The sequence below is a fragment of the Chiloscyllium plagiosum genome, chromosome 19, assembly GCF_004010195.1.
Source record: "Chiloscyllium plagiosum isolate BGI_BamShark_2017 chromosome 19, ASM401019v2, whole genome shotgun sequence".
NCBI classification, from domain to species: domain Eukaryota; kingdom Metazoa; phylum Chordata; class Chondrichthyes; order Orectolobiformes; family Hemiscylliidae; genus Chiloscyllium; species Chiloscyllium plagiosum.
This window is the reverse complement of record NC_057728.1, coordinates 41,114,182-41,141,251: the sequence shown is the minus strand read 5'-3', so window position 1 is coordinate 41,141,251 and position 27,070 is coordinate 41,114,182. Positions and strand designations below refer to the sequence as shown.

At 41.6% G+C, this 27,070-nt stretch overlaps 1 protein-coding gene across 6 annotated transcripts in view; it reads right to left on the bottom strand.

The window, feature by feature from the left end:
* The window catches only part of grip1 (glutamate receptor interacting protein 1), a 458,656-nt gene that overhangs the window by 185,837 nt on the left and 245,749 nt on the right, over positions 1-27,070 (bottom strand). The window contains exon 1 of one of the 6 annotated variants that reach the window (XM_043709636.1): positions 6,202-7,119. The exons of the other annotated variants lie outside the window; for them this stretch is intronic. Coding sequence (XP_043565571.1) covers positions 6,202-6,256 — 55 coding nt within the window. The 5' untranslated portion in view covers positions 6,257-7,119. Of the gene's footprint in view, positions 1-6,201; positions 7,120-27,070 lie in introns of those variants that run through there. 6 annotated transcript variants of the gene reach the window in all.

Here is a 27,070-nt window from a genome sequence, read left to right as displayed (position 1 = left end):
TCTACTATGTCTGTTGCTCTCAATGTGGTCTCCTCCACATTGAGGGGACAGGACGCCAACTTGTGGAATGTTTCAGAGAACATCTTTGCGACACCTGCACCAAATAACTCCACTGCCCTGTGGCCAACCACTTTAACCCCTCTTCTACTCTGCCAAGGACATGCAAGTCCTGGGCCTCCTCCATTGCCAAATCCTAGCCACCTGACGCCTGGTGGAAGAATGCCTCATCTTTCGCCGAGGGACCCTCCAACCACATGGCATCAAAGCTGATTTCACCAGATTCCTTATCTCCCCTCCCCCCACCTCATCTCAGAATCAACTCTCCAAGTCAGCCCCGCCCTCTTGACCTCTTACCTGTCCATCCACCTTCCCACCTCCCCTCTCCAACCTATCACCATCCCCCCTGCCTGCATCCATCTATTGCCTTCCAAGCTACCTTTCCACCAGCCCCACTCCTTCCAACTCATCTCTCAGCCCCCTTGCCCCTCCATTCCTGAAGGGCTTGTGCTCAAAATGTTGACTCTTCTGCTGCTCAGATGCTGCCTGACCTGCTGTGCTTTTCCAGCACCATATGTTTTGACTTATTTCCTTGATAGCTCCCTAGGCAATTCTGCACTGAATGTGGAATGGAGTTGCAGAGATAAGGAAGATCCAAACTTTGCTCCTTTGGTTTATGTTAATCCCTGCTGGGGGACAGGAAAATATGATACTACAATTTCCAATACCTCTCAGTTAAATGAGGGAATCAGCTAGAATTTGGGTTACCATTGCTCCCCACGTTGGATGCTCACTGGGAGTCAACATCTACTGTTAGGACCGAGCTCTGCTTTCTATCCACAAAAACAGACAGAGTAAACTAGCATGAAAGACTTCACAGTTTGAGGTCCCTTTCTCCAGGAAAGAAAGAGTTGAGTTGGTAACAGTGATAAAGTTCTTTAAAATGGCAATGACAGTGTAAAGAAGGCAATACTGATCAGATGAGACAAGGTGAGGTAGAATTAAACTTACATGGAATATAAATGCTGGTGTAAGGAACAGTTGGTTCAAATGGTGCATTTCTGCACTGGAAATGCTGCACTGTAAACAGTGCAACATGACCTAGGCACAAACATGAAGAATTAGGTAAGGTACCAGAATTTGGCAGATGCCCACAAACTCTCATCAGGTGGCATTGCTGTAAGAGTTTTAAAAAGTGAAAATTGGTTGTGAAACACTAAAAGCATTTGCAGCAGTATTTTTTGTTTAAAAGAAACCCGACATACGATATTAACTGAACAGCAACATAACTAACCAAATTCCTTAAAGAGAAATAAAATTAAAACATGAGAAAGTAGACTCGGGGATGAGCATAGTTTGAAAGGTTTATTGTCCGAGTCGGGCATTAAGATGCATTTTCAACACTGAGGCAATTGTAACAGGAGATCATCCAAAAAGTATAAATTAGGCTTGTATATGCTGACAAAAAAAGCCTCAATTTCCACTTTCCTTGTTGTAGCAGGACGCTCCTTCGCATATATTACCCTGAACAGCAAATAACTATGATGCTCAATGGTCACACTAGAGGAAGTACTATTTAAGCACAAAGAATTGGGCTTTTTTTCCTCCTCAGGTGAATCTTTTTGGTATCAATATTATACTTTGTACCAAAGTTCAGCTTAGGAATTATTAAACTCTGCCAGTGTATGTGACATGCTTTCTTCTAATTTGAAGCTAAAAAGTCTACTTGTACATTACAAGTATTTTAAAACATGGAAATCTAAAAAAAATAGAAAACTCTGAGCTTACAAAGTGTGAAGATTAGCATCTGTTCCTGTGAACCTCAATATTAACTAATCCATTCTTTCCAAAGATGCTGAATGATCGGCATATTTAGAGTAGATTCCCTACAGTGTGGAAACAGGCCCTTCGGCCCAACGCGTCCACTCCGACCCTCCGAAGTGTAACCCACCTAAACCCATTTCCCTCTGACTAATGCACCTAACACTATGGGCAATTTAGCATGGCCAATTCACCTAACCTGCACATCTTTGGGACTGTGGGAGGAAACCCACGCAGACACGGGGAGAATGTGCAAACTCCACATTCCGAAGTTGGAATCGAACCTGGGACCCTGGTGTGTGAGGCCGCAGTGCTAACCACTGAGACACCGAGTTTTATTACAAACTTACTACTAGTTCTTCAACATAAAATCTTTAAAAGCAAGACGTAATCGAGAAAGCTGATCTTCAGGCAAAATAACTTGCACATGATCTTCAAATGAGGCAGAAATGAGCACGACTGCAATACCAATCCTCAACCTGCTTTTGACTCAAGAATGGGTCATGGAAAAGATTCTATATAGCTTTGATGCTAGGCAGATTTCCGAGACAATATAGCTTTTTTTGTGTCTACTTCAAAATTAATCAGTCACTAGCTCACAGGTTAGCTGCATCAATGTGGAGGAGTGTAAAATCAGACAGTAAAACAGGTTCTATTTCTTGGTGAGCTGTGAGATCATGGGGTGCATGTGAACGGTCTTCAGCTAATATATTAATGCAAACACATGCAGAGTGAACTTCCAACAGGATCCATTTTAACCAAAGTGCAAGTTGGCTTCTCTTCAGTACATGCTGACAGTCTTGTGTTCGTAAAATATTGCACTGGATTTGGCAGGAATAGATAAAAGCGAAGAGAGACTAGTCCCTGTGGTGGGGAAAATGAGAGAACACTTGCAGAGACGTGCACGGTCGTGCAGAGTGGAGTCAGGAAGTATTTTCCAGGATGAAGGAAATTGAAAATTGTGGAAGACTTGTTGCCAAAAAAGCTGTGAATGTTAGGATAAATGCTTAAACTCTTAAAAGCAAGTTAGGCAGACATTTGTTAGGTGAAGATTTTAAGAGGATTGGAGGGAAATGAAAGTGACAGAGGCTGAATGGTCTACTTCAGTACTTGATTGAATTTTTTTGACGAAGTGACAAAGGTGATCGATGAGGGTAGAGCAGTGGGTGCTGTCTACGTGCTGTTTAGTAAGGCTTTTGGCAAGATCCCTCATGGGAGGCTCATCCAGAAGATTAAAATGGCTGCATGGATTCAGAATTGGCTTGCCCATAGAAGGCAGAGGGTAGTGGTGGAAGGGTGCTTTTCAGGCTGGAGGTCCGTGACTAGTGGAGTTCCACAGGGATCCATACTGGGACCTCTGCTGTTTGTGATAGGACTTAAATGAAAAAATAGATGGGTGGGTTAGTTTGCCGATGATACAAACATCAGAAAAGTTGTGGATACTGTAGAAGATTGTCAAAGGATACAGCGAGATATAGATCAGTTGCAGGTATGGACGGAGAAACTGCAGATGGAGAGTTTAATCAGCGAAGTGTGAAGTGTTGCACATTGGGAGATCAAATGTTAAGGAAGTGTATACAGTTAATGGCAGGGCCCTGAACAGCATTAATGTACAGAGGGATCTTAGGGTTCAAGTCCATTGCTCCTTGAAAGTGGCCATGCAAGTAGGTTGGGTGGTAAAGGTGGCAAATGGCATGCTTGCCTTTATTGGTCAGGGAACTGAGTACAAGAGTCAGGATTCATGCCCGATAGAGGACTTTCAAATGTCGATTCTCCTGCTCCTTGGATGCTGCCCAACCTGCTGTGCTTTTCCAGCACCACATTCTCGACTCTAATCTCCAGCCCTCACTTTCTCCTACAAGAGTCAGGATGTCATGTTGCAGCTTTAAAAGATTTTGATTTGGCCACACTTTAAAGTATTGCATTCAATTCTGGTCACCACATGATAGGAAGGATGTGGAGGCTTTGGAGAGGATGCAGAAGAGGTTTACCAGGATGTTGCCTGGAGTGGAGGGTATGAACTATAAGGAGAGACTAGAAAAACTTGGGTTGCTTTCCTTGGATTGGCGGAGGTTCAGATGAGACTTGAAAGAAGTTTCTAAAATTATGAGATACATAGATAGGGTCAATGGTCAGAATCTTTTACCCAAGAATTGAACTTTCTAAAATTAGGGGGCATGCATTTAAGGCAAGAGGGAGAAGCTCAAGGGAGGTGTGAGGGCCAATTTTTTTTTTTAAAAACAGAATGGTAGGAGTGTGGAACATGCTGGAGGCAGATATGCTAGCAGCATTTAAAAGGGACTTTTAAATAGGCACATAAATATGCAAGAATGGAGGGATGTGGACCAATGGCAGGCAGAAAGGATTAGTTTAATTTGGTGTCACTTTCTGCACAACTTTGTGGGCTGAAGAGTTCATTCCGGTGTTCAATCCCCAGTGTTCCTAATATTGCATATACATCAGTACATAAAGTGTAATTCATGAAGTGACTTAGCTCTTCAATAAATAAAAGCTTTTTTCCCCCCAAATCTTCAGCACAGGCTGTGAACTGAAAAAAAAATTACCAAAGGCTTCCATTCCCAATTACTACCAAACTGGGCTGAAGATTGTCAAATGGTTTAAACATAGAACATAGAACAGTACAGCACAGAACAGGCCCTTCAGCCCACGATGTTGTGCCGACCACTGATCCTCATGTATGCACCCTCAAATTTCTGTGACCATATGCATGTCCAGGAGTCTCTTAAATGTCCCCAATGACCCTGCCTCCACAACTGCTGCTGGCACAACTCTGTGTAAAGAACCTGCCTCTGACATCCCCTCTATACTTTCCTCCAACCAGCTTAAACTATGACCCCTCGTGTTAGCCATTTCTGCCCTGGGAAATAGTCTCTGGCTATCGACTCTATCTACGCCTCTCATTATCTTGTATACCTGAATTAGGTCCCCTCTTCTCCTCCTTTTCTCCAATGAAAAACGTCCAAGCTCAGTCAACCTCTCCTCATAAGATAAGCCCCCCAGTCCAGGCAGCATCCTGGTAAACCTCCTCTAAACCCGCTCCAAAGCATCCACATCTTTCTTATAATAGGGCGACCAGAACTGGACGCAGTATTCCAGTTTCTTTGCAAGACACATGAATTACAAATGAGAATTTGATTGTCCGTTGATTGACATGCCAGCCACTTGCCATTTGGTGACAATGTTACTGCTGGCGTAGAGTGCATACTTGGTTCTGCAATGTATTTGAAGTCCACAGGAATGTCCCATTCATGTGACTTGCAAAGGGGGAGAGTATTGAGGTACTCAGCAAGAAAGAGCACTTCCAAGAGAGGTCTCCTCCCCAAGACAGCAATGAATTATGCAGGACAACAAAATGATGATAAAATTTTAACAGCTTTTTCAGCAGTAATGATGAATGTTAAAAGTTAAAATACTAGAGTGGCTAGACAATAAATTTTAAGATAACAATATGACTTTATTGGTAATTTTCATATAAATTCATTTGACCAAAAAAAGTTAATTCGTCCAGTCCAGTACATAAAATTATTCCTTCTATTAATGCAGGCTTAATAGTTTCCCAAGCGTTTGATAGGCTGTCCTCTAGTGGATCACACAAGACCAGGCAAGGGTCTTAAGATTTTTGAAAATGAGGTATTAATTGCATTATCAGTGGTATCAACGGTTAATCAGAGAAATCTGACCTGCAAAGCCACGTTGATACAAATAGATTCCATTAAAGTATCGATAGGGCTTCTACCAGCTGCACTAATGCCAGAATGCAGAATATGTTGCACAATGTAGACTAACTGCAGCAATTTTTCCATGCAGTACAGTGCTAAATAAGCAATGACAGGGTTCTTTTTGTTCTAAAGTATTACGAATGTAAGCACAAGTAAAAAGCACATAGTCACAATCATTGAACTCTCAAATAAACCAGATGTATAAAGTTTCTACTGGCATCCCGCCATTGCTTCCAAAAACTTAAAATTTAGTGAAACAAGATAAAAGTACGTTGCAGAGGCAAGTAGTAAAACTCAAGTGGACATCAACAAACTGCCCCATCCTTCAGCATATATAATAAGCATAATAAAAAACACCATCATAGATATAGACACTTCAATGACCCGACTCCTTTCAAGAACAGCGATATTACACGGTGAAGGAAAATCGTTCCCCTGTTCTAATCAGTTGAAGTGTTTGGTAGGAGAGAAGCGGAGGACAGATTGAGGCCGTTTGCCTGCCACTCCACGGAGAGTGCAGCATCACATTTTAATGCCAAACACCCTGAGCATAAATGAATACTTCAGTGATGCTCCTTCATATGCTTGCTGTTTTAAAAAAAAGGAAAACAATGCCGAGACTTTCTGAAAGAACCTACAATACCTTTAGCAGCCCTCCGCAGAATCTGACAACGGCATTTGAATGAGACAGCTATCATTCTTAGGGGTTTGTTTGTTTGTTTTTTGATAGCAGCCGAGTGTATTCAAAGCTCTGCTCCCGGGAATGCAGCAGAAGTCTCTTTGTTCTTCGCACGGCGCGGGGAAAGCAAGCCGGCTCCCAGCGGGGGAGTGACGGCTTAATTCCACTTGGCTGATGCACCGCTCAGCTCCTTGTCATCTGGCAGCTCTTTGTCATTCACATTGCTACCTGCTTGATGCAACAGCAGCACATCAATACGGGCGAGAAGGTGCGGGCTCGCTTTCTCGCACAACCCAGCCTCCCCGGGAGGCGAAGCGGAGTTTACTTGTGTGAAGCTGCACCACAGTTTCCCTGTTCACACTTTTCCCCTTTTAAGCAGTGCACTCTTCAGAAAAACCGCGGCCTGGGCGGCTCGGTGTATTTCAACAATGTCTAACGATCATTGAGGAAAAGGAAAACGCCAGAAAGGTGAAAGGCAATTAGAACCTGAACAGTAAAGAATTGCCCCCTGGTTTTTTTTTAAAAAATGTGCAACCCACAGGAGTCACAAACCAATCATCTCGTATTGCTAGCAATTCCACTGGCAGAGACGAGCCTCTCCCAAGGTAACCCCAAAAGCCTGCAAGGGAAAGCTGCTCAGCTCGCCCAGTCAATATTCAGTCAGCAGCTTCCGCTCCCGCTCGGAGATCGGTCAGATATCGCCAAGCCAGCAGTCCTGGCTGGATGATACACAAATCTGCACCGCTCGGTCTCTTAACACTCACAACTCCGGAGCCGGGCAGATATCATTAGCCCATTTCGTACCTGGTGAGCGCGTCTAAACTAAAAGCTAGATATGCTAAGCGACCCAGTGAATAAGAATGAACCCAGCATCAAAGGCAGGAATCCAAGTGCATTACTTCAGTAGGTAGATGAAAGCCAACCGTGATTTTGAACATTTTCAGATCGGACCAACGGCCAGCATGCCCCAGGGAAGAAAATAAAACCGCTGTTTACTTGCTTCCGCTATCTTGCAGCTAATGATTCTGCTCACAAAATCAGATTTCTCTTTATTCGACTGCACTCCTATGATCGAAGGCAGGTAACTTTGCCCTCCCTTTGTTCCTGCTGTCTGCCTCATAAATCATTCATTAATGCCCCAATCTTCCCAAAGAAAAAAGATTGTCAGAACATGTTAACAGCTTGGTCTATGGAATGGCGTGAAGAAAATGATGGTCCACCGTTTACATCAGTGGTATAATGGGAACAATCGGGTACATTGGTCAACATATTAGAAACAGTACCTTTCATAGAGATATAGAAATAAACGGAAAAGTGGCATGTGGAAAGAGCAGGTGTGAGACTTCATGAATATAGTTCTTCATAAAAACACACAACAGGCGGGAAGGAATCTCGTCTGGAAAGATTTTTGGTTTGTTTTGACAGTATTGACTTTGCAGGTAAGCTGGATATTCATTTGCACATGCACAATGGCCCTTAAACGGAGTCATTTGCACGGCCATGTCCGAAGGCAGTAAAGACAGTACATCGCTATACGTCTGGAGGCACAGGTAAGCCTGATGAGCAGATTTCATTAAAGGAAATTAGTGAACCTGATAGTTGTCACGGTCACCATACTCCATACTTATTCCCTGAATTCAAATTTCAACGGCTCTTGAGGTAGGATTTGAACTGACATCCTCAGAACATTAGCTAAGATCTCCAATTACTAGTGCAACAATTTTGTCATTGTTAAGTTTTATGTAAAATTGAACTAGTTCATTCCAAACTTGTGTGCAAGTGGTTTCACATGTTCCACATCATCACTGAATTAATACCAAAGGGGAGGAGCTAGAAGAAATATCAGTTACCTTTTACATAAGTAACTCTCAAATTGGTTGAGAATGAGCAAAACAGGAAGGGGAGCAGGAATTTTAATTGGCTACTGAAGAAAACAGAATGAGACAGAGGGGAATAGCTCAGTAAACCCAAAACATTAACCTGGTTTCTCTACACAGATGCTGTTAGGTATTTTCTATCTTCATTTAAGATTTCTAGCATATGCAGTATTAACTTACCCGAGCTGCAGAGAACTAACACCATTGATTCAGTCAGCCATTTTACACAGAGCCTGATCTGATTTTTAATTGGCACAAATAGAATAACGTCGCATAGGATGAAAGATGGGCAATTAATTGAATCCAGTCACATTTCCAACCGAGCTGAGTTTTTTTTAACCCCCACACTACCGCCTAAGTGCGGTAGTGCTTATTTTATCCCCAGCACCCATGGTGTGTATGTGCAGGTGTGAGACACAGTGAAAGAGATGCACTCCACTCCCTGCGGCGCCCACCTCTCCCTGAACCACTCCAGGGTGTTGGTCAACACCGCGTGCTCCTTCTCCAAGGACATCCAGGCTCTAATCCGAGCTGAGTTTACAATGACCTGGGATTTTTTAATTAACAAGAGAAAAAGAGCGATGTCATAAATGCTTTCCAATTTATAGGACTTGGGTTTTGTACGTTGTGTTGTAATTGTTTAGAAGCGGCTTGAGGGGCTCCATGATAAGCAAGTTCAGAAGGTTTGTACTCAAAATGATCCCAAAGACACTTCCTAATACAAAGTGACCCAGAAACTGAAGGTAAAATAACTATAAAATAGTATGCAAAACATCTCAACAATTTCAAATGATGGGACACATCTTTCATAGTTTGCTGGTTGGTTGTTGTTAGCTTTGAAAAAAACTGTCCATTCCAACCATAAACCAGTTATGATAATTACTATCACTGCAGCTATTTAGGGCTGATTAACATTACCCTTACCGTGTGAATTGCTGATGTGATGTACTATCCCAACTGGTTTGCCAGTTGCAGGCTCAGACTGGAAACAATCGCATTATTGCAAATAGTAAATTGCTCCTTGTGGTACTTTAAATTTAAAGTTTTACTTATTTTCTTATCCTTCTCTTTTATTCTCTGCATTACCTAATGCAATTTAGCTAATTCACCCAGTTTCCTTTTCCATCATTGATTAGAGACACAAATACAATCTAAAAGGAGAGAAAGTTGAACCGGAGGTTCTGAATACCATGTTGATGTCAATTCTCAGTGTGCCTTTCAGTGAAACTGGCAGCACAAAAATTAGGTTAGAAACAAATTGGATTCAAATAACTCTGCAAGACACATCACTCCAGTCACTTCTAGGCTATTAAACTGGGTGACTGAAAAAATGGATCCATTCAAAAAGGTTTTGGTAGGTGGACAAGTCGACATGTTCAGGGATAAAATTCTTAACCGGACAGAGGCAGGCACACACTTTATTGGTAAGGCAAGCACAGTGAGGAGTGCACAAGAGATTAGAGTTGGAGCAATACAGTGTTATTAGAAGGTTGGCAGATTAGAGAACGTTACAGAAATAGGTAGGAATGAAGTCAAAAAGATTGGAAGAGAAAATATAAATTGTGGTGACCCACAGCCAATGCAGGAGGGATGAGGGAGTGGAGGATGTTGTAGTGCAAGCTCGGACATAGACAGCAACAAATAATCTTCACACAAACTTTGAACTTTTTGTAACTCAGGTGTGGATTGCAAAAAATGTTTGTTGTAGGGTAGGGTAGGGAATATAGGACACCATATTTAAATAAGGAAATAAGATCAGAGATGGAGGAGTAGAGCAGAGTGTCAGCATTATACCCTTGAATACTTCTGTATTTTCAGATGATATCGCTCAGGACAATCTGGAGATGAGAAACAGAATGGGACGAATGATGGATCTTTGGGGAATACCAGTGGCATCAGTGCAGGAGTGGAAGGGAATGCCATGGTCAGATTCCAAATTGACCAGATACAGGGAAGGCAGTCCCACCCAGCACAGCAATGCAGGAAGAGTGGTAAAAAGGAGCATAGAGGCATCAATGTTCACAGTGAATACATTGCATGTGACTTGGTTAGCACCATACCAACTTTCTGACAAGGACAAATCTGATTGCAAAATTACAAGCCTAGAGGCTGTGACAAAGATGGACAGATTTGAGAAATGATAACTTCTTCCAAACATCTTTCAGAAGGAGCAGGAAATCAGTTAGTAGCTATTTGGATAACAGCAGATTTGTAAGGGGTGCCCTGCAGGAGGCAGATGAGAAACATAGCCCAAGTGAAGAGAATAGCTTACAATATCAGTTAATTAGGAAAAGAACACTCCAAACAAGTGGTTTCATCAATGCTTTGTGAGATTAGAAGTATTCCTGACAATTTAAATGCTCTGGAGATAATTTAAAATTTCATCAGCCTTAATGATCATATTTTCACATTCATGGAAATCTTTCAGTGATCAATAATCCAATTGTTTTCTTTCTTTGCTGGAGGCTGGTTTGCATTTCATTAACCCATACATTTACATTGATAGTGTAATTGAGGGAGGGAATGTTAAGGCCACAATTCCAACTACAGAGATGATGTCCTGATCAAGGATATTGTTTTATCAATTTTCAGGATTAAAATCTTTTTTTCTGTAGAAACCAGTATTAAGCATTATCAGGTAAGGGGGTTGGGGGTGCTGTTCTAAACTGAAAAACTAATTTAAAAAAAACTACGAAGTTACAGCCCAGTCAATTGTTGGATTTTACTTGTCTAGATTAGAGTGGTGCTGGAAAAGCTCAGCAAGAAGCAGGAGGAAGTGCAGGAAAATCAATGTTTCGGGCAAAAGCGCTTCATCAGGAATGAAGGAAGGGAGCCTCTGAGGTGGAGAGATCAGGGGGCAGGGAGTGGAATTTACTTGGACAGTTCTGAGGCCCTTTTTCACTTAGTGAGCTCAGCTCAATTTAATGTTTTGGAAACTGACCCTTTTTGGAGGTGTGACCTCTGTCCATCTCCAATAGGATGTCCACGGTGAACTCACAGCAATAGCAGGAGTAATCATCTAAAACATCAAACATATTTTTGGGAAGTAATTTCCAACAAGTTATTGAAGCCAAATGTAATGTACTCAATTACCATCTTAGTCATATTGCCTCGACAAAGTAATCTTTACTGTTCCTAAATCAGCTCAGCTGTTTAATCTTACTTTTTGTGTTTCTATAGAAGTTTCTTGGATGACTCTTTTGTGAAATACTTATCACCACTCATTCACTTCTTTTGTTTTTTTGATATTTTTTCAGTCTTCCATTTCCGCCTGTTTCTTGGTTGAATGTTGTGCTTGATGTGTTAATTATTTCCCTCAAATTTTACTTGAATCTCTTTCTTTTGTTTTCCAAAAAGAGAGATCCCATTTTGGATAATCTATTTCCTATTCTTTGTGGGAATACATGCTTGAATTATCTTCGTATGTTTCCTTCAAACGAAGGTCTGCCATTGGTCATTTACTGCATTGTGCTGGTGGTTTTCTTCAAATTTTGGAATATTGGCTCTTTACCACTTGGATAATTCCGCATTTGATTTTTCTTTCCAGACCATTTTAAACCCAATTATATTGTGATCATTAATATCCAGATATTCTCCAGCTGAATGGTACATCAATTCATTGCACTTCCTTGAATTAGACTTCGCAACACTTTGTTCTTCATTAAGCTAAAAATACATTCACAATATTTTCCTGAACACATTTTAGGAATTTTTCTATCACTTTTCCCATTACCTTCTTCCTCTCCCCAATCTGGCACACATGACTGAAGTACAGGAAATTTACTTAAAATCACACCAGGGCTCAATTTACACAATCCACACAAGGTAACCAGAGAAGGTTCAGTAAGGCCACAATGATATGTGAACCTTCTTAAATGTGATCTAAGTGAATGATCCATTTTTGATGGATGAATTAATTTGGATCAACCTTAACATTAGCAACACATTTATTTACACTCATCTCCCATTAATGGAACAGCTATGATTATACAAATCTGTTTACACCATTATTTGGTATGTATTCAGTGTTTTCTAAATGTTCATGTCAGGAATATAAACCTTTGACACCAGATGCTTCAAAAGGGGGCAGGGGAGTCCATTTAGACCAGGGAGAAAGACCATAGGTGTAATTTTAATGACATGTCAGGCAATTTTCGTGCTATAATCTTTGATGAATCTTAATGGATTTGCCGACAGGCATGCTGTTTTCGATAATCAGTTTTATACTTAAGTTCTTTCTTCAACACTTAGCCATATTTCCAAGCACAGATGTGTTAACATTATAGTTGCAACAAGCTTCCTAATTGGTCCATGAATCATTAAACAGCAACATAATTTGAATTTGATAAAATATAGAAATTGTCCTTTATTTTGGGTTTACTAGTTCATAGTGCAAACGAAGTTAATAACATATTTAATGTAGAGGGTCCCATTTAACATAAATCACATTGCTAGAGACAGAGCAGCAAATTAATAGAGATAAAAATCTAAATAATGTCAATATTGATAGAGGGAGAGAGAGACTGACAGACAGACAATGAATGTAAGAAAACATACTTGAGAGAGAAAGCTGCTCCACAAATGTATATGCAAGTTACTGTAATTGATAGACTTGCTTTTATATAAAACCTCACCCCACCTGAAGATGACAGCCCAGGGCTTGCTAAAACCATTTTATTACTTTGAAACATAGTCACTACTGTAATTTGGAAGATGTTAGAATTAACTTACACAAAGCAAACGCCTATCAGTAACATTAAAATAGATGGTATTATAGCCTGGTATAATATACTCTCATTTATGTATCACCTACTTAGATCCTCTGGACAAAGTGAATTCTCCTTGAAGTACAGATTGTAGCTTAGGCAAAAATGGCAGCCAGTTCACACACAGCGAAGTTCCATTGTGCCAGCTGTGGATTAGCTGGTGACACCCTGTACAGTCACAAGGCTGTAGGTCCCGGTCTTTTTCCAGGACCCGAGCATAAAAATCAAAGTCCACACAGTTCTGCTGCACAGACTGTGTGCAATACTCTCAGCAATGCCACCTTTTCGGTGTGCTGTTAAACTGATGGCCCAGCTATCTGCTTGGATGTATGCACACGATTTTCAAAAGAAGAAAAGGAATCATCTTTGGTGTCCTGGCTAATTTTAATCCCTTCATCACAAAAGTAAAACATATCTAGTAATTATCACAATGGTGATTATGGGAATTTGCTGTCGTCCCTAAATTACAACAGTGCCTATTGTTACATCACTGGTGGGAATAGTGCACTAAATCAAACTTCACTTTTCCATCATTTGTTATGTGTGGATGATCAACGTAAACACTAGGACACTTACTGTGCCCAAATATGACTCATCTCAGTTAGAAGAAACTCACGCCAGGTTTTAAAGGAGAAAACAAAAAAAAACCCGGCTATAACAAACCTAATGTCTTAATATGTGGCAAAAACACATTCATTACTAATATGAAAACTTGAACTTTATCACCTTGAAATCTAAACATACACATATTAGATTGACAGACAGCTGAGACAAAGTTTTTTTAAAAAAAAATATGGGTGGAAAATATGGCCAGGAAAAAGAAAGGCAGGAAGTCTATGGATCAAATGTCAAGCCAAAAGGAGCAAAATTAGATAGATTTTCTCCGTTTTTTTGAAGCAATGATATCACATTGTTGTCGACTGTAACAGTTTTTAATTCAGTAGCCAGTTAGATTTGAGTATTGGCTTGAAGAGGTTTTCTTTTTGCCAAGTCATTAAGTATTGTTATTACTTTTCCAAATTTATGAGTGTGTGCATGACAGCAAATGAGAGTGAGAGAGCTCTGTGGGTTGCTTACAGGCTTTCCTGTAGTGTTTTTAGCAACAGGAGGTCTCTATCCCAACTGCTTTCTCTCCTCAGTTCAGAATCAAACTGCTACTTTGAACCAATTCAAACCTCGCTAATGAACAATTACTTCAGTTGATGTTTTTTTATTTGAAGACACTAGTACAGAAGTTACAAAATCTGGTTTCCAGCAAAATTATATTCTCTCACATAACCATTAAGTGACCACATTCCTTCAGGCTATATATATAAAAAAATCATTCTCTACAAAGTTATCCAAAATTCAATTGTGTCCCTTTTATATTTTAATCATTCTTGGCAGCATCATTAAACCGGCCAAATATTTTTGAGAAGCGCTCCTCTCCCATCCCCTTCACAGCTGGCCCAAGTTGAAAACTGACACTGTTTAAATTCATATGCACTGGTTCAGATGAACATGTTAACTTAAGCAATGCATAGTGTACCTGTCCATGGTGTCATTAGAGGCAGGCAACAAGATACAGTCAGACCTTACACTACACCTAGGAGAAAGTGAGGACTGCAGATGCTGGAGATCAGAGCTGATCTCTAATCAGCTCCTCCATGATTTTCGCTTCCCCAGTCCCCAATGCCTTATCTTCACCATGGACATCCAGTCCCTGTACACCTCCATCCCCCATCACGAAGGACTCAAAACTCTCCGCTTCTTTCTTTCCTGCTGTACCAACCAGTACCCTTCCACTGACACCCTCCTTCGACTGACTGAACTGGTTCTCACTCTGAACAACTTCTCTTTCCAATCCTCCCACTTCCTCCAAACCAAAGGAGTAGCCATGGGCCCCAGCTATGCCTGCCTCTTCGTTGGATATGTGGAGCAGTCCATCTTACGCAGCTACACTGGCACCACCCCCCACCTTTTCCTCCACTACATCGATGACTGTATCGGCGCTGCCTCATGCTCCCACGAGGAGGTTGAACAGTTCATCCACTTTACTAACACCTTCCACCCTGACCTCAAATTTACCTGGACCGTCTCGGACTCCTCCCTTCCCATCCTAGACCTCTCCATTTCCATCTCAGGCGACCGAATCAACACTGACATTTACTATAAACCGACCGACTCCCACAGCTACCTAGACTACACGCATCATCCGCCGTCATTTCCGCTACCTCCAAACGGACCCCACCACCCAGGATATATTTCCCTCCCCTCCCCTATCAGCATTCCGTAAAGACCACTCCCTCCGTGACTCCCTCGTCAGGTCCACACCCCCCACCAACCCAACCTCCACTCCCGGCACCTTCCCCTGCAACCGCAAGAAATGCAAAACTTGCGCCCACACCTCCCCCCTTACTTCCCTCCAAGGCCCCAAGGGACACTTCCATATCCGCCACAAATTCACCTGCACCTCCACACACATCATCTATTGCATCCGCTGCACCTGATGTGGCCTCCTCTATATTGGGGAGACAGACCGCCTACTTGCGGAATGTTTCAGAGAACACCTCTGGGATACCCAGACCAACCAACCCAACCACCCCATGGCTCAACACTTCAACTCCCCCTCCCACTCCACCATGGACATGCAGGTCCTTGGCCATCTCAAATTGCCAGACCATGGCAACACGACAGCTGGAGGAAGAGCGCCTCATCTTCCGCCGAGGAACTCTCCAACCACAAGGGATGAACTCAGATTTCTCCGGTTTCCTCATTTCCCCTCCCCCACCTTGTCTCAGTCCCAACCATTGAACTCAGCACACCTTCCTAACCTGCGATCTTCTTCCTGACCTCTCCGCCCCTGACCCCACCCCAGCCTATCACCCTCACCTTAACCTCCTTCCACCTATCGCATTTCCAACACCCCTCCCCCTACCTTTTATTTTAGCCTGCTTGGCACACTTTCCTCATTCCTGAAGAAGGGCTCATGCCCGAAACGTCGATTATCCTGCTCCTTGGATGCTGCCTGACCTGCTGTGCTTTTCCAGCAACACATTTTCAGCTTACACTACACCTCCAAATTACATCAGTGGTCACAAAGAAAATGGACATGTCACATAATAGTAAGAACTACGGGACAAATACAACTTTTTTTTGTGGTGTTGCGAGCTACAGGAGCAATATTGGTCACATCACCAGGAATCTGTCTTCTTCATCAAATATCACCATGGGGGATGTGTGGAGTTTGCACATTCTCCCCCTGCCTGCGTGGGTTTCCTTCAGGTGCTCCGGTTTCCTCCCACAGTCCAAAGGATGTGCAGGTCAGGTGAATTGACCATGCTAAATTGCCCATATGTTAGGTGCATTAGTCAAAGGGAAATGGGTCTGGGTGGATTACTCTTCGGAGGGTCGGTGTGGATTGGTTGGGCCGAAGGGCCTGTTTCCACACTGTAGGGAATCTAATATAATCTAATTTACGTGCATCTAATGAAATAGTGAAGAACTCAGTTTTATAACTCACCAAGGAGATAGCAGCTCCGGCATCAATGAGTCAATAATACTGCACGGTGTTGGTCTAATGTGAACTTTAATCTTCAGCCTTCTGAATCAGGAGGGAGGGTGGCATAAAAGAAATCTCAAAACATTGTATGCAAAAAATAAAAGCTTTTGCAGACTTATTTTGAAACAAAAGGAATATTTTACTGGTTTTTTTAAAAAAATCTGAGAACTGCCATTTCTTCAAATGAAATCTGCTGTACTGATCAGAATGAATACAAACAGATAATGATCATTTTTAAGGCCAGAATTTGCAATACTACATTTCCTGCATTTCACCACCCTTTAATTGTTAATGTCAAGTGGAAAACCAGCAGGAACAAGTTGTATCTGTAAAAAGCAACTAATCTTTTTGCCTCACAGAGACAAGCTGCTGACACATGCCAATGCAAGATTGTGACGTATAAAACAACATGCTAAAACAGCCAGGAGCAGCCACTTTTAATCCTATGACAACAAGTCACCGTGGTTGGCAAAAAAGCGACTTCACCTTGTCACGCTCTGTTGTAATGCATGACTAACTAACATAAAAACACATCATTTTGGCATTAACCCTTTTGAAAAGTTTACAATTGTACTATGACTGTAGGAATATGGATTTCACTAGCAATGCCAGCATGTATTATCCATTCCTAATTGCCTGGAGGACAGTGAAGTGTCAACCATATTGTGGTGAGCCTGTAGGCCAGACCCAGTAAGCAACCCCAGTTTCCTTCCCTAAAAGGACATTAGTGAACCAGATGGTTTTTCATAACAGTTGATAGTGGTTAGGTGGTCACTTTGAATTCCCAATTTTTAAAACTTGAATTTACGTTTTCCATCTACCACGGTGGGATTCAAACTCATATCCTCAGAGCATTAGCCTGGGGTTCTGGATTATTGGTCCAGTGACATTACTAGTACACCAGTGCCCCCCCCTCTTAAAAAATTAATGTACAGCGTTTATCAATGGAGAAGAGAACCTGATAAGTCAACAATATATCTCTATTATAATTTCTTGATCACGCATTTGTTTTATCACACTTTTTAAAAATAAATCTGTTGTCGCTCTTGTTCCTCACGTTGGATGTTAGTTGTAACAGGTTTCCCAGCACCAGATGGCACTGCTGATTCATGCTCATTTTGTCCTCATCAATTCATCCAATTAGAGATGCTGTAGAGTCAGAGTCATAGAGATGTACGGCACGGAAACAGACCCTTCGGTCCAACTCATCCATGCTGACCAGATATCCCAATCTAGTCCCACCTGTCAGCACCTGGCCCATATCCCTCCAAACCCTTCCTTTTCATATACCCACCCAGATGCCTTTTAAAAGTTGCAATTGTACCAGCCTCCACCATTTCCTCTGGCAGCTCATTCCATACACGTACCACTTTCTGCGTGAAAAGGTTGTCCCTTAGGTCTCTTTTGCATTTTTCCCCTCTCACCCTAAACCTGTGCCCTCCAGGGGAAGCGACTTTGTCTATTTATCATACTCACGCCCCTCATGATTTTATAAACTTCTATAAAGTTACCCCTCAGCCTCCGACGCTCCAGATAAAAACACAGTCACAGCCTATTCAAATTCCCCCTATACTTCAAATCCTCCAACACTGGCAACATCCTTGTAAATCTTTTCTGTACCCTTTCAAGTTTCACAACATCTTTCCAAAAGGAAGGAGACCTGATATGCACACACAATTCCAAAACTGGTCTAACCAATGTCTTGTACAGCTGCAAGATGACCTCCCAACTCCTGTACTCAATACTCTGATGAAAAATCTTAACTTTTTTTGTCAATTCCCTTAGACCCCATTTCCTTGGAGGTAAGTTTTACTATGTGAAGGAACATTTTAAATTTAAATAAGTTTAATCTAGATAAATGTGAGCTGCTGCATTTTGGAAAGGCAAATCTTAGCAAGACTTATACACTTAATGGGAAGGTCCTGGGGAGTGTTGCTGAACAAAGAGACCTTGGAGTGCAGGTTCATAGCTCATTGAAAGTGGAGTCGCAGGTAGATAGGATAGTGAAGGCGGTGTTTGGTATGCTTACCTTTATTGATCAATGCATTGAATACAGGAGTTGGAAGGTCATGTTGTAGCTGAACAGGACACTGGTTAGGTTACTTGTGGAATGCTGCATGCAATTCTGGTCTCCCTGCTATAGAAAGGATGTTGTGAAACTCAAAGGGTTCAGAAAAGATTTACAAGGATGTTACCAGGATTGAAGGTTTTGAGGGATAGGGAGAGGTTGAATAGGCTTGGACTTTTTCCCTTGGAGTGGCAGATGCTGAGGAGTGACCTTGTAGAGGTTAATAAAATAATGATTAGCATGATAGGATAAGAGTCAGAGCCATAGCCAGAGAGATGTACAGCATGGAAACAGACCCTTCGGTCCAAACTGTCCATGCTGGCCAGCTATCCTAAACCAATCTAGTCCCACCTGCCAGCACCCGGCCCATATCCCTCCAAACCCTCCCTGTTCATATATCCATCCAAATGCCTCTTAAATGTTGCAATTGTACATGCCTCCACCACTTCCTCTGGCAGCTCATTCCATACACGTACCACCCTCTGAAAACGTTGCCCCTTAGGTCTCTTTTATATCTTTCCCCTCTCACTCTAAACATATGCCCTCTAGATCTGAAATCCCTGACTCCAGGGAAAAGACTTTGCCTATTTACTCTATCCATGCCCCATATAATTTTGAAGACCTCTACAAAGTCAGCCCTCAGCCTCCGACGCTCCAGGGAAAACAGCCCAACCTGTTCAACCTCTCCCTATAGGTCAAATCCTCCAACCCTGGCAACATCCTTGTAAATCTTTTCTGAACCCTTTCAAGTTTCACAACATCTTTCCGATAGGAAGGAGACCAGAATTGCACACAATATTTCAACAGTGGCCTAACCAATGTCTTGCACAGCCGCAACATGACCTCCCAACTCTGACCGAAAAAAGAAAGCATACCAAACGCTTTTTGAACTATCCTACCTACCTGTTCCACTTTCAAGGAGCTATGAATCTGCACTCCAATGTCTCTTTCTTCAGCAACACTCCCTAGGACCTTACCATTAAGTTACAAGTCCTGCTAAGATTTGCTTTCCCAAAATGCAGCACCTCGCATTTATCTGAATTAAACTCCATCTGCCACTTCTCAGCCCAGTGGCCCATCTGGTCCAGATCCTGTTGTAAGCGGAGGTAACCCTCTTCGCTGTCCTCCTACACCTCAAATTTTGGTGTTATCTGCAAACTTACTAACTGTACCTCTTATGCTCACATCCAAATCATTTACGTAAATGACAATTGTTGGAATTCCCTCCAACAATTTGCCAACCACCGACGTCAGGCTCACTGATCTATAGTTCCCGGCTTGTACTTACCACCTTTCTTAAACAGTGGCACATTAGCCAACCTCCAGGTCTTCCGGCACCTCACCTGTGACTATCAATGATACAAATATCTCAGCAAGAAGCCCAGCAATCACTTCTCTAGCTTTCCACAGAGTTCTCGGGTACACCTGATCAGGTCCTGGGGATTTATCCACTTTTATGCGTTTCAAGACATCCAGCACTTCCTCCTCTGTAATATGGACATTTTGCAAGGTGTCACCATCTATTTCCCTACAGTCTACATCTTCCATATCCTTTTCCACAGTAAATACTGATGCTACATATGCTTCCTTCTTTACCTTCACCAAACCCTCAATTTCTTTAGTCATCTAGCATTCCCTATACCTACCAGTCTTTCCTTTCACCCCAACAGTAATATACTGTCTCTGGATTCTCGTTATCTCATTTCTGAAGGCTTCCCATTTTCCAGCCGTCCCTTTACCTGCGAACATCTGCCCCCAATCAGCTTTTGAAAGTTCTTGCCGAATACCGTCAAAATTGGCCTTCCTCCAATTTAGAATTTCAATTTTTAGATCTGGTCTATCCTTTTCCACCACTATTTTAAATCTAATAGAATTATGGTCACTGGCTCCTAAGTGCTCCTCCACTGACACCTCAGTCACTTACCCTGCCTTATTTCCCAAGAGTAGGTCAGGTTTTGCACCTTCTGTAGTAGGTACATCCACATAATGAATCAGAAAAGTTTCTTGTACACACTTAAATTCATCTCCATCAAAACCCTTAATGCTATGGCAGTCCCAGTCTATGTCTGGAAAATTAAAATCCCCTACCATAACCACCCTGTTATTCTTACAGATAGCCGAGATCTCCTTACAAGTTTGTTTCTCAATTTCCCTCTGACTATTAGGGGGTCTATAATACAATCCCAATAAGGTGATCGTCCCTTTCTTATTTCTCAATTCCATCCAAATAACTTCCCTGGATGGATTTCCAGGAATATCCTACCTCAGCACAGCTGTAATGCTATCCCTTATCAAAAATGCCACTCCCCCTCCTCTCTTGCCTCCCTTTCTATCCTTCCTGTAGCATTTGTATCCTGGAACAAATTAGAGCAGGGTCTTCTCCCGAGGATGGAGGACTCCAAAACTAGACGGCATAGGTTTAAGGTGAGAGGGGCAAGATTTAAACAAAGGCACCTCATGAGTAACCTTTTCACACAGCGGCTGGTGCATCTATGGAATGAGCTGCCAAAGGAAGTGGTGGAGGCTGGTACAATTACAACATTTAAAAGGCATCTGGATGGGCATATGAATAAATTAGATTAGATTCCCTTCAGTATGGAAATAGGCCTTTCGGCCCAACAAGTCCACACCAACCATCTGAAGGGTAACCCACCTAGACCCATTCCCCTACCCGATATTTTACCCCTCACTAACATACCTAACATTATGGGCAATTTAGCATGGCCAATTCACCTAACCTGCACATCTTTGGATTGTGGGAGGAAAGCTGCACAGACATGGGGAGAATGTGCATGGTCCATACAGACAGTCACCTAACGTGGGACTTGAACCCAGACCCCTGATGCTGTGAGGCAACAGTGCTAACCACTGAGCTACTGTGCGGAAGGGTTTAAGAGGGATATGTACCAAGTGCTGGCAATTGGGAGTAGACTTATTTCGGATGTCTAGTCAGCATGGATGAATTGGACCGAAGGGTCTGTTTCCATGTTGTATCTCTCAATGACTCTATAACATGTACTGTGGAGCAGATATTAGGATAGGGGCTAACAGCATCAGCCTATGAATGCTGCCGCCTGCAACCAGGCACACAGTATGCCAACACTGCATGCCTGGATAGAATCAAAAGACACACAACACTAGGTTACAGTCCAACAGGTTTATTTGGAAGCACTAGCTTTCGGAGGGCTGCTCCTTTATCAGGTGGTTGTCCATATCTATGCCAGTCATGATTTTATAAACATCTACAAGGTCACCCCTCAGCCTCTGTCACTCCAAGGAAAATAGCCCAAGTCCATCCAACCACCTAATGAAGGAGCAGTGCTTCCAAATAAACCTGTTGGACTATAACCCAGTGTTGTGATTTTTAAGTTTTTACACCCCAGTCCAACACTGGCACTTCCAAATCATGCCTGGCTAGATGCCATCTCTTGCCTCTAATCTGCACACGCTGTTGTAGGCAGATCCCTCTTCTGACTACTATACCTACCATAAACAATGAGGAGAGAGATTGAAACCAAGAACAACATAGTATGCAGAAAAGGAAGAAAGGAACACACATCATTGAAATGAATCATAAAGAGAAAAAAAGGCAACCAACAGATAAGCAGAAAATAAAAAGCAGAGAACGACAGGCAAAAGAAGTGTCATAGAAGATAGCACAGACCAGTTTAATAAAAGCACATAGTGTGATTTGTATAAAATGTCACAATATAAATAATGTATTTCTTCTCAAAATAGCTCCTTCACACCAACTGCTTCACTAACCAGCACAATTCAATTCCCGCCCCATCATCCTCTTCCTCCCTGTGCTCTCTTCACCAACCCCAGAGCATCAATGTGGACTTCACCAGTTTCCTAATTTCCCCTCACCACCTTCTCTCTCTCCCCCCCCCCACCCCTTCTCTGCCCGAAACATCGATTTTCCTGCTCCTCGGATGCTGCCTGACAGGCTGTGCTTTTCCAGCACCACTGTAACCGACACTGATTTCCAGCATCTGCAGTCCTCACTTTTGCCTCTCTTCACTCTTGTTATGTCCTGCTCTGTCTCGGATATTCCTGTCTTTGATGGAAAGGATGGAGAATAAAAACCCAGTTTGATGGTAGCAGATTAAATAGTACAATTTTTAAAAAAAGTTTAATTGACAGGGGTGTGTGGAAAATAACTTAGTTTTGTGTAGAAGAGAGTACATGGTTGGCCAATCTTTCAGATTTTGTGGAATTAGGTAGCTACTCCGAGCTAAGAGGCACAACTGTTTTTGTGGCTTTAAGTAGATAATTTCTCAAGTTGTTAACACAGTTTGTCTTGAACTCTTTTAGAATTGATCAACAACTCAGCAAGGGTTGCTACTCTTATCCAAAAATAGATTAAAAAAAAAACTTTGAGTACACAAAATCCATGCAGGTTAAACCAGTTCAAAAACAGTATAACAGCAAATGGGAACAATGAGTCCATTTTGACTGTTCTACTGCAAATACGTGAGAGCTACAGGTAGGATACCTCTGCAGTGAAACCTCCAGAATTTAGAACTGCTGTGCCATTTACACATACATTGTACAAGTTGCCAGCAAAGCACTTTATTTAAGGAGAAGCAAACTTTGAGAATGATAAGATGGCAAATTAATATTGCAAATTGATCATCTGAAACCAATGACAAAGTGAATATCTTCTACATGACCGAAAACATCAAGAGCTCAGTTAGGCATAAATACCCAATGGCTAAAAAAGTGCTGTACAAATGTAATTGTAAGTTGTCAAATATTTTAAATACATGTCTATTTCAATGAACTACAGCAGACCTTGAATTCAGTCCATGCTCTTTCAACATCCTCGACAATACTCGAAAACTGAGCTGTGTTTACAAATTAACTTCCCCAAGAAAGATGTACAGAAATACCAAATGAAGAACTGTTGCAGCGCGAACTAAACGCCATGAAAATAATACATGTTTAGAAAATTTATATTAGCTCACATTCAGTTCATAGTCCTCCCCCTTCACCCCATCCCAATTCAAAAGAGGTAATGAGAAACAAAATCAGATAGTAAAATAATCTATGAACATATTTTGATGGTAACAAGAAACCTGAAGTATTTTGAGTTGTTGACAATAGTCTGTCGACAAAGTTGCAGAATTTACCAACCACTCCAATCCCCAATCTGAACAGAGCTCAGGGCTTGACGAAAGGTAGTTCCCTTTCTCAAGCTTGAATCCAACCTTCAAATTAATGATTAAATCATAAGACCATAAGACATAGGAGCGGAAGTAAGGCCATTCGGCCTATCGAGTCCACTCCGCCATTCAATCATGGGCATTTCAACTCCACTTACCCGCATTCTCCCCGTAGTCCTTAATTCCTTGTGACATCAAGAATTTATCAATTTCTGCTTTGAAGACATTTAGCTCCCCTTAATCTTCTAAACTCCAATGAATACAATCCCAGGATCCTCAGCCGATCCTCATATGTTAGACCTTGGTCATGGTATCAGAATAAAGGCAAGGCAGCAGCTGAACCTGCCACCGTTTACAGAGTGGACTGTCTGGAGAAAATCATCAATCAAGCCCAAAGAGAAACTGCCAAAGCTCTTAGTTTTAAATTTAGCAAATAAAAGAAAAGGTTACTGTCTACAACAAGGCACAAGTGCAATTGCCATCAACACAACACAAATTCCCTTCCATAATATTCGAGGTTCTAAATCGAAGCAGTAGTACATGTATTTGCTGGCTAAGATTGGCTTCTTTCGTAATGGTGTATTAGCAAGGAGCTGGTGTGGAGTCAGCCTGAATAAGTCTGACCGTCAATGTGGCAGGAACATTAGTGGCAATCGTGGAATTCCAGACTGATACAGCACGGTTTTAAAAAGCTAAATGGTACTCTTTGAAACTTTAATACACTCTGTGAAACCCTGTCTATGTACTTTGTGTTAGAAGCAAATATTTATGTAACAAGTCCCACTGACGATATGGCACATGATCAATTTTGTTTTTTTTGAACGAATGACGAGTGCATGATTTATTGTCACGCGTATTTTATAATGGGGAAAAAAACCAGTAAAATACACAGTGAAAAGCTTTTCTACTGTTGCCATGATCTGGAACTATTTTGAAAAGTTTTAAAGAAAAAGGCATAGCTGAAGAAAGTCGAGCAGTCCTGAGCCAGCCTGTGTCCCCATCTTTCCTCCACTGTCTCACTACCGTCTAAATCAGACCCTACTAACAGGGAAGTCACCAGGCAGTGCCACCTTCAGTGCAGGGACAAAGCTTGTCTGCTACTGCCTCACTGCCGCCTGCACTGGACCCACCTACACTAGAGTTGCATCTCCCATCCCCGGCCCACGTCAACGTCATTGTGATGTCCTTCCGACACCACTTCGCCACTGCCAGTGCTGGACTCGACTAACGATGAAGTCGCTGATACTCAGGCACTACCTTTCATTGCCAGGCCTACCCCACCGGCATCATCTCCACCAACTGAGTCTGATACCAGATCCTGTGCTCCCCAAATAAAGTGGGGGCTCACTTACCAACTCCGCAAGGTCCACTTAAGTCTGCACTGCATACCTTGCCAGCACCGATACGGTCTGAGCTCAGGACAAGAGGTAAATAAAGAGGAAATTGAATAGAATAGCAATTTCTAGCCACTAGTATTTATGAAAATACAGTGAGAGGTGTATAAGTCGTCATAATTTAGCACCATTTTCATTACAGAAATGATGAAGAAATAATTGAGACAAGGACACAAAGAAAAAGAAAAGCAGTCAGAGTAGATAAAGCCCCAGCTCAAGAACTCTAGTGCATGACCAACTTGATGATTTTAAATGAACTGTTTCACTAACTTACCTTCACTTCACTTGTGCTGACTCTGCCTTATCTCTCCATTTTTGTCCAGAACTAAACAATTATCATTTTACAACTATATAACCCTGCCGAAATCTCCAAATATATCTTGTTGCACACCAAAAATAAATTATGCTAAGTTATTTGTTCTTTAAATTCTTAACAGATCGGAACAGACAGGATAAGATTCAGCAACTGTTTCAAAGTTAATGAAATGCATACATTTTTGGTAAAACTGAAGGTACTTCCATTATGCAATGTCACCACAAGGGACAATTCATTCAATTGGTACCCATCATTGAAGCAGAACAAGCATTATGTGAGAAATTAATTAGACTACTTGCAGTTTGAAACAATGCTCTATTTGAAATCAAAAATAAAGAGGGTTCTTGACCATGTAACAGCTTTAGTCTGTCTCCTCAGTTGCATTTTTAAATCTTAAAATTGGTTCACGTGATTGGAAAATGCTGTTAAGAGGGTCCAATTTCACTGTTGTTTTACACAGACAAAAACTTCACATTTTATTTAATGAGTTTTTAATCTGGTACCCTCCTCAAAAAGTCAAAACTATGACAATTTATCTGAAGGAAGTAGTTTTGCTATTTTATATTTTTCAAGAAAACAGCAAGATCAGTACAATTGTTACCACTAAAAATCTGGGCCAATGATGACAGAGTCAACCTTTATGGATTGTTACTCCACTGAAAATGACAGCAACAGCAAGGGAGTCTTCACATGCCCAGATTCCCATCGAAATCCAACAATAGCAATCAGCGATTCTTTACCTGCCCAGATTGTCTGATGTTGAGGCACCTCCAGAGTGCAATGGAAAATGAAATGAATCAATGTGAACTTTCATTCTTATATTGTTGTCTTACTTGTAAAATCCTTGAAGTCACACTTTGTTGAATGAGGTGTACTATTTCTTAATTTGAAGATTATTGTTAAACATCCTCACTGGCCATGGAAAGCTAAGTTAATAGTTGTGAAATATCAATAAAAAATGTAAAATGTTTACAACAAGTGAAACATTTGCTTTTTGTCCTCCATTTTAATCCAATCCAGAATTGCTTCACCTTTTGAAAATCTAGATTGAAAAGGGAGATAGTCAATGCTTTTTATTTGCTGTTTTGCCAAGTGTAAATGCTCCATTATGCTCACCACTTGCTGCTCACATTCATGTTCTGGCATGGCAACATTGCATCTTGACTGGATTTCCGATTTAAACTGCCAACAGGGAAAGGGAAAATCATGCCAGAAATCACTAGATAGGTTGCTAACCTTGATGAAAACTGGCAACAGGTGCCATAGCTCCATCATTGACAAGGAAATCACAACCATCTAGAATTCCTAAACAGGGGTGAATGTTCCGTTTGAGCCCCTTTGATGGCTCAGTTTGATTCTCTAAGCAGTTGTTGAGCCATTCAGAACTGAAAGTTTGCACAAGTTGTTTCCCAATGTGTGTTCCGTTAACTGGAGCAACTCATTTAGCTACGAACATTCCAGGCTGTGGAAAGCATATTTATTATGGCTTTTTGTGTGTGATGTATTGTATTAATGTATGTATCAATTTTTTAAAAACAAACAATTTGTTACTAATATGTCTATTATCTGGGTCAGTTTAAGTCCTGCAGCAAATAGAAATTATTCCTCTTGTGTTGTGGCTTTGTGTTTAACAACGCAGCACTGATTTGTGAGGAATTAAAATTAGGTTTTATTGTCACAAGTACAGGGATACAGGAGTACAG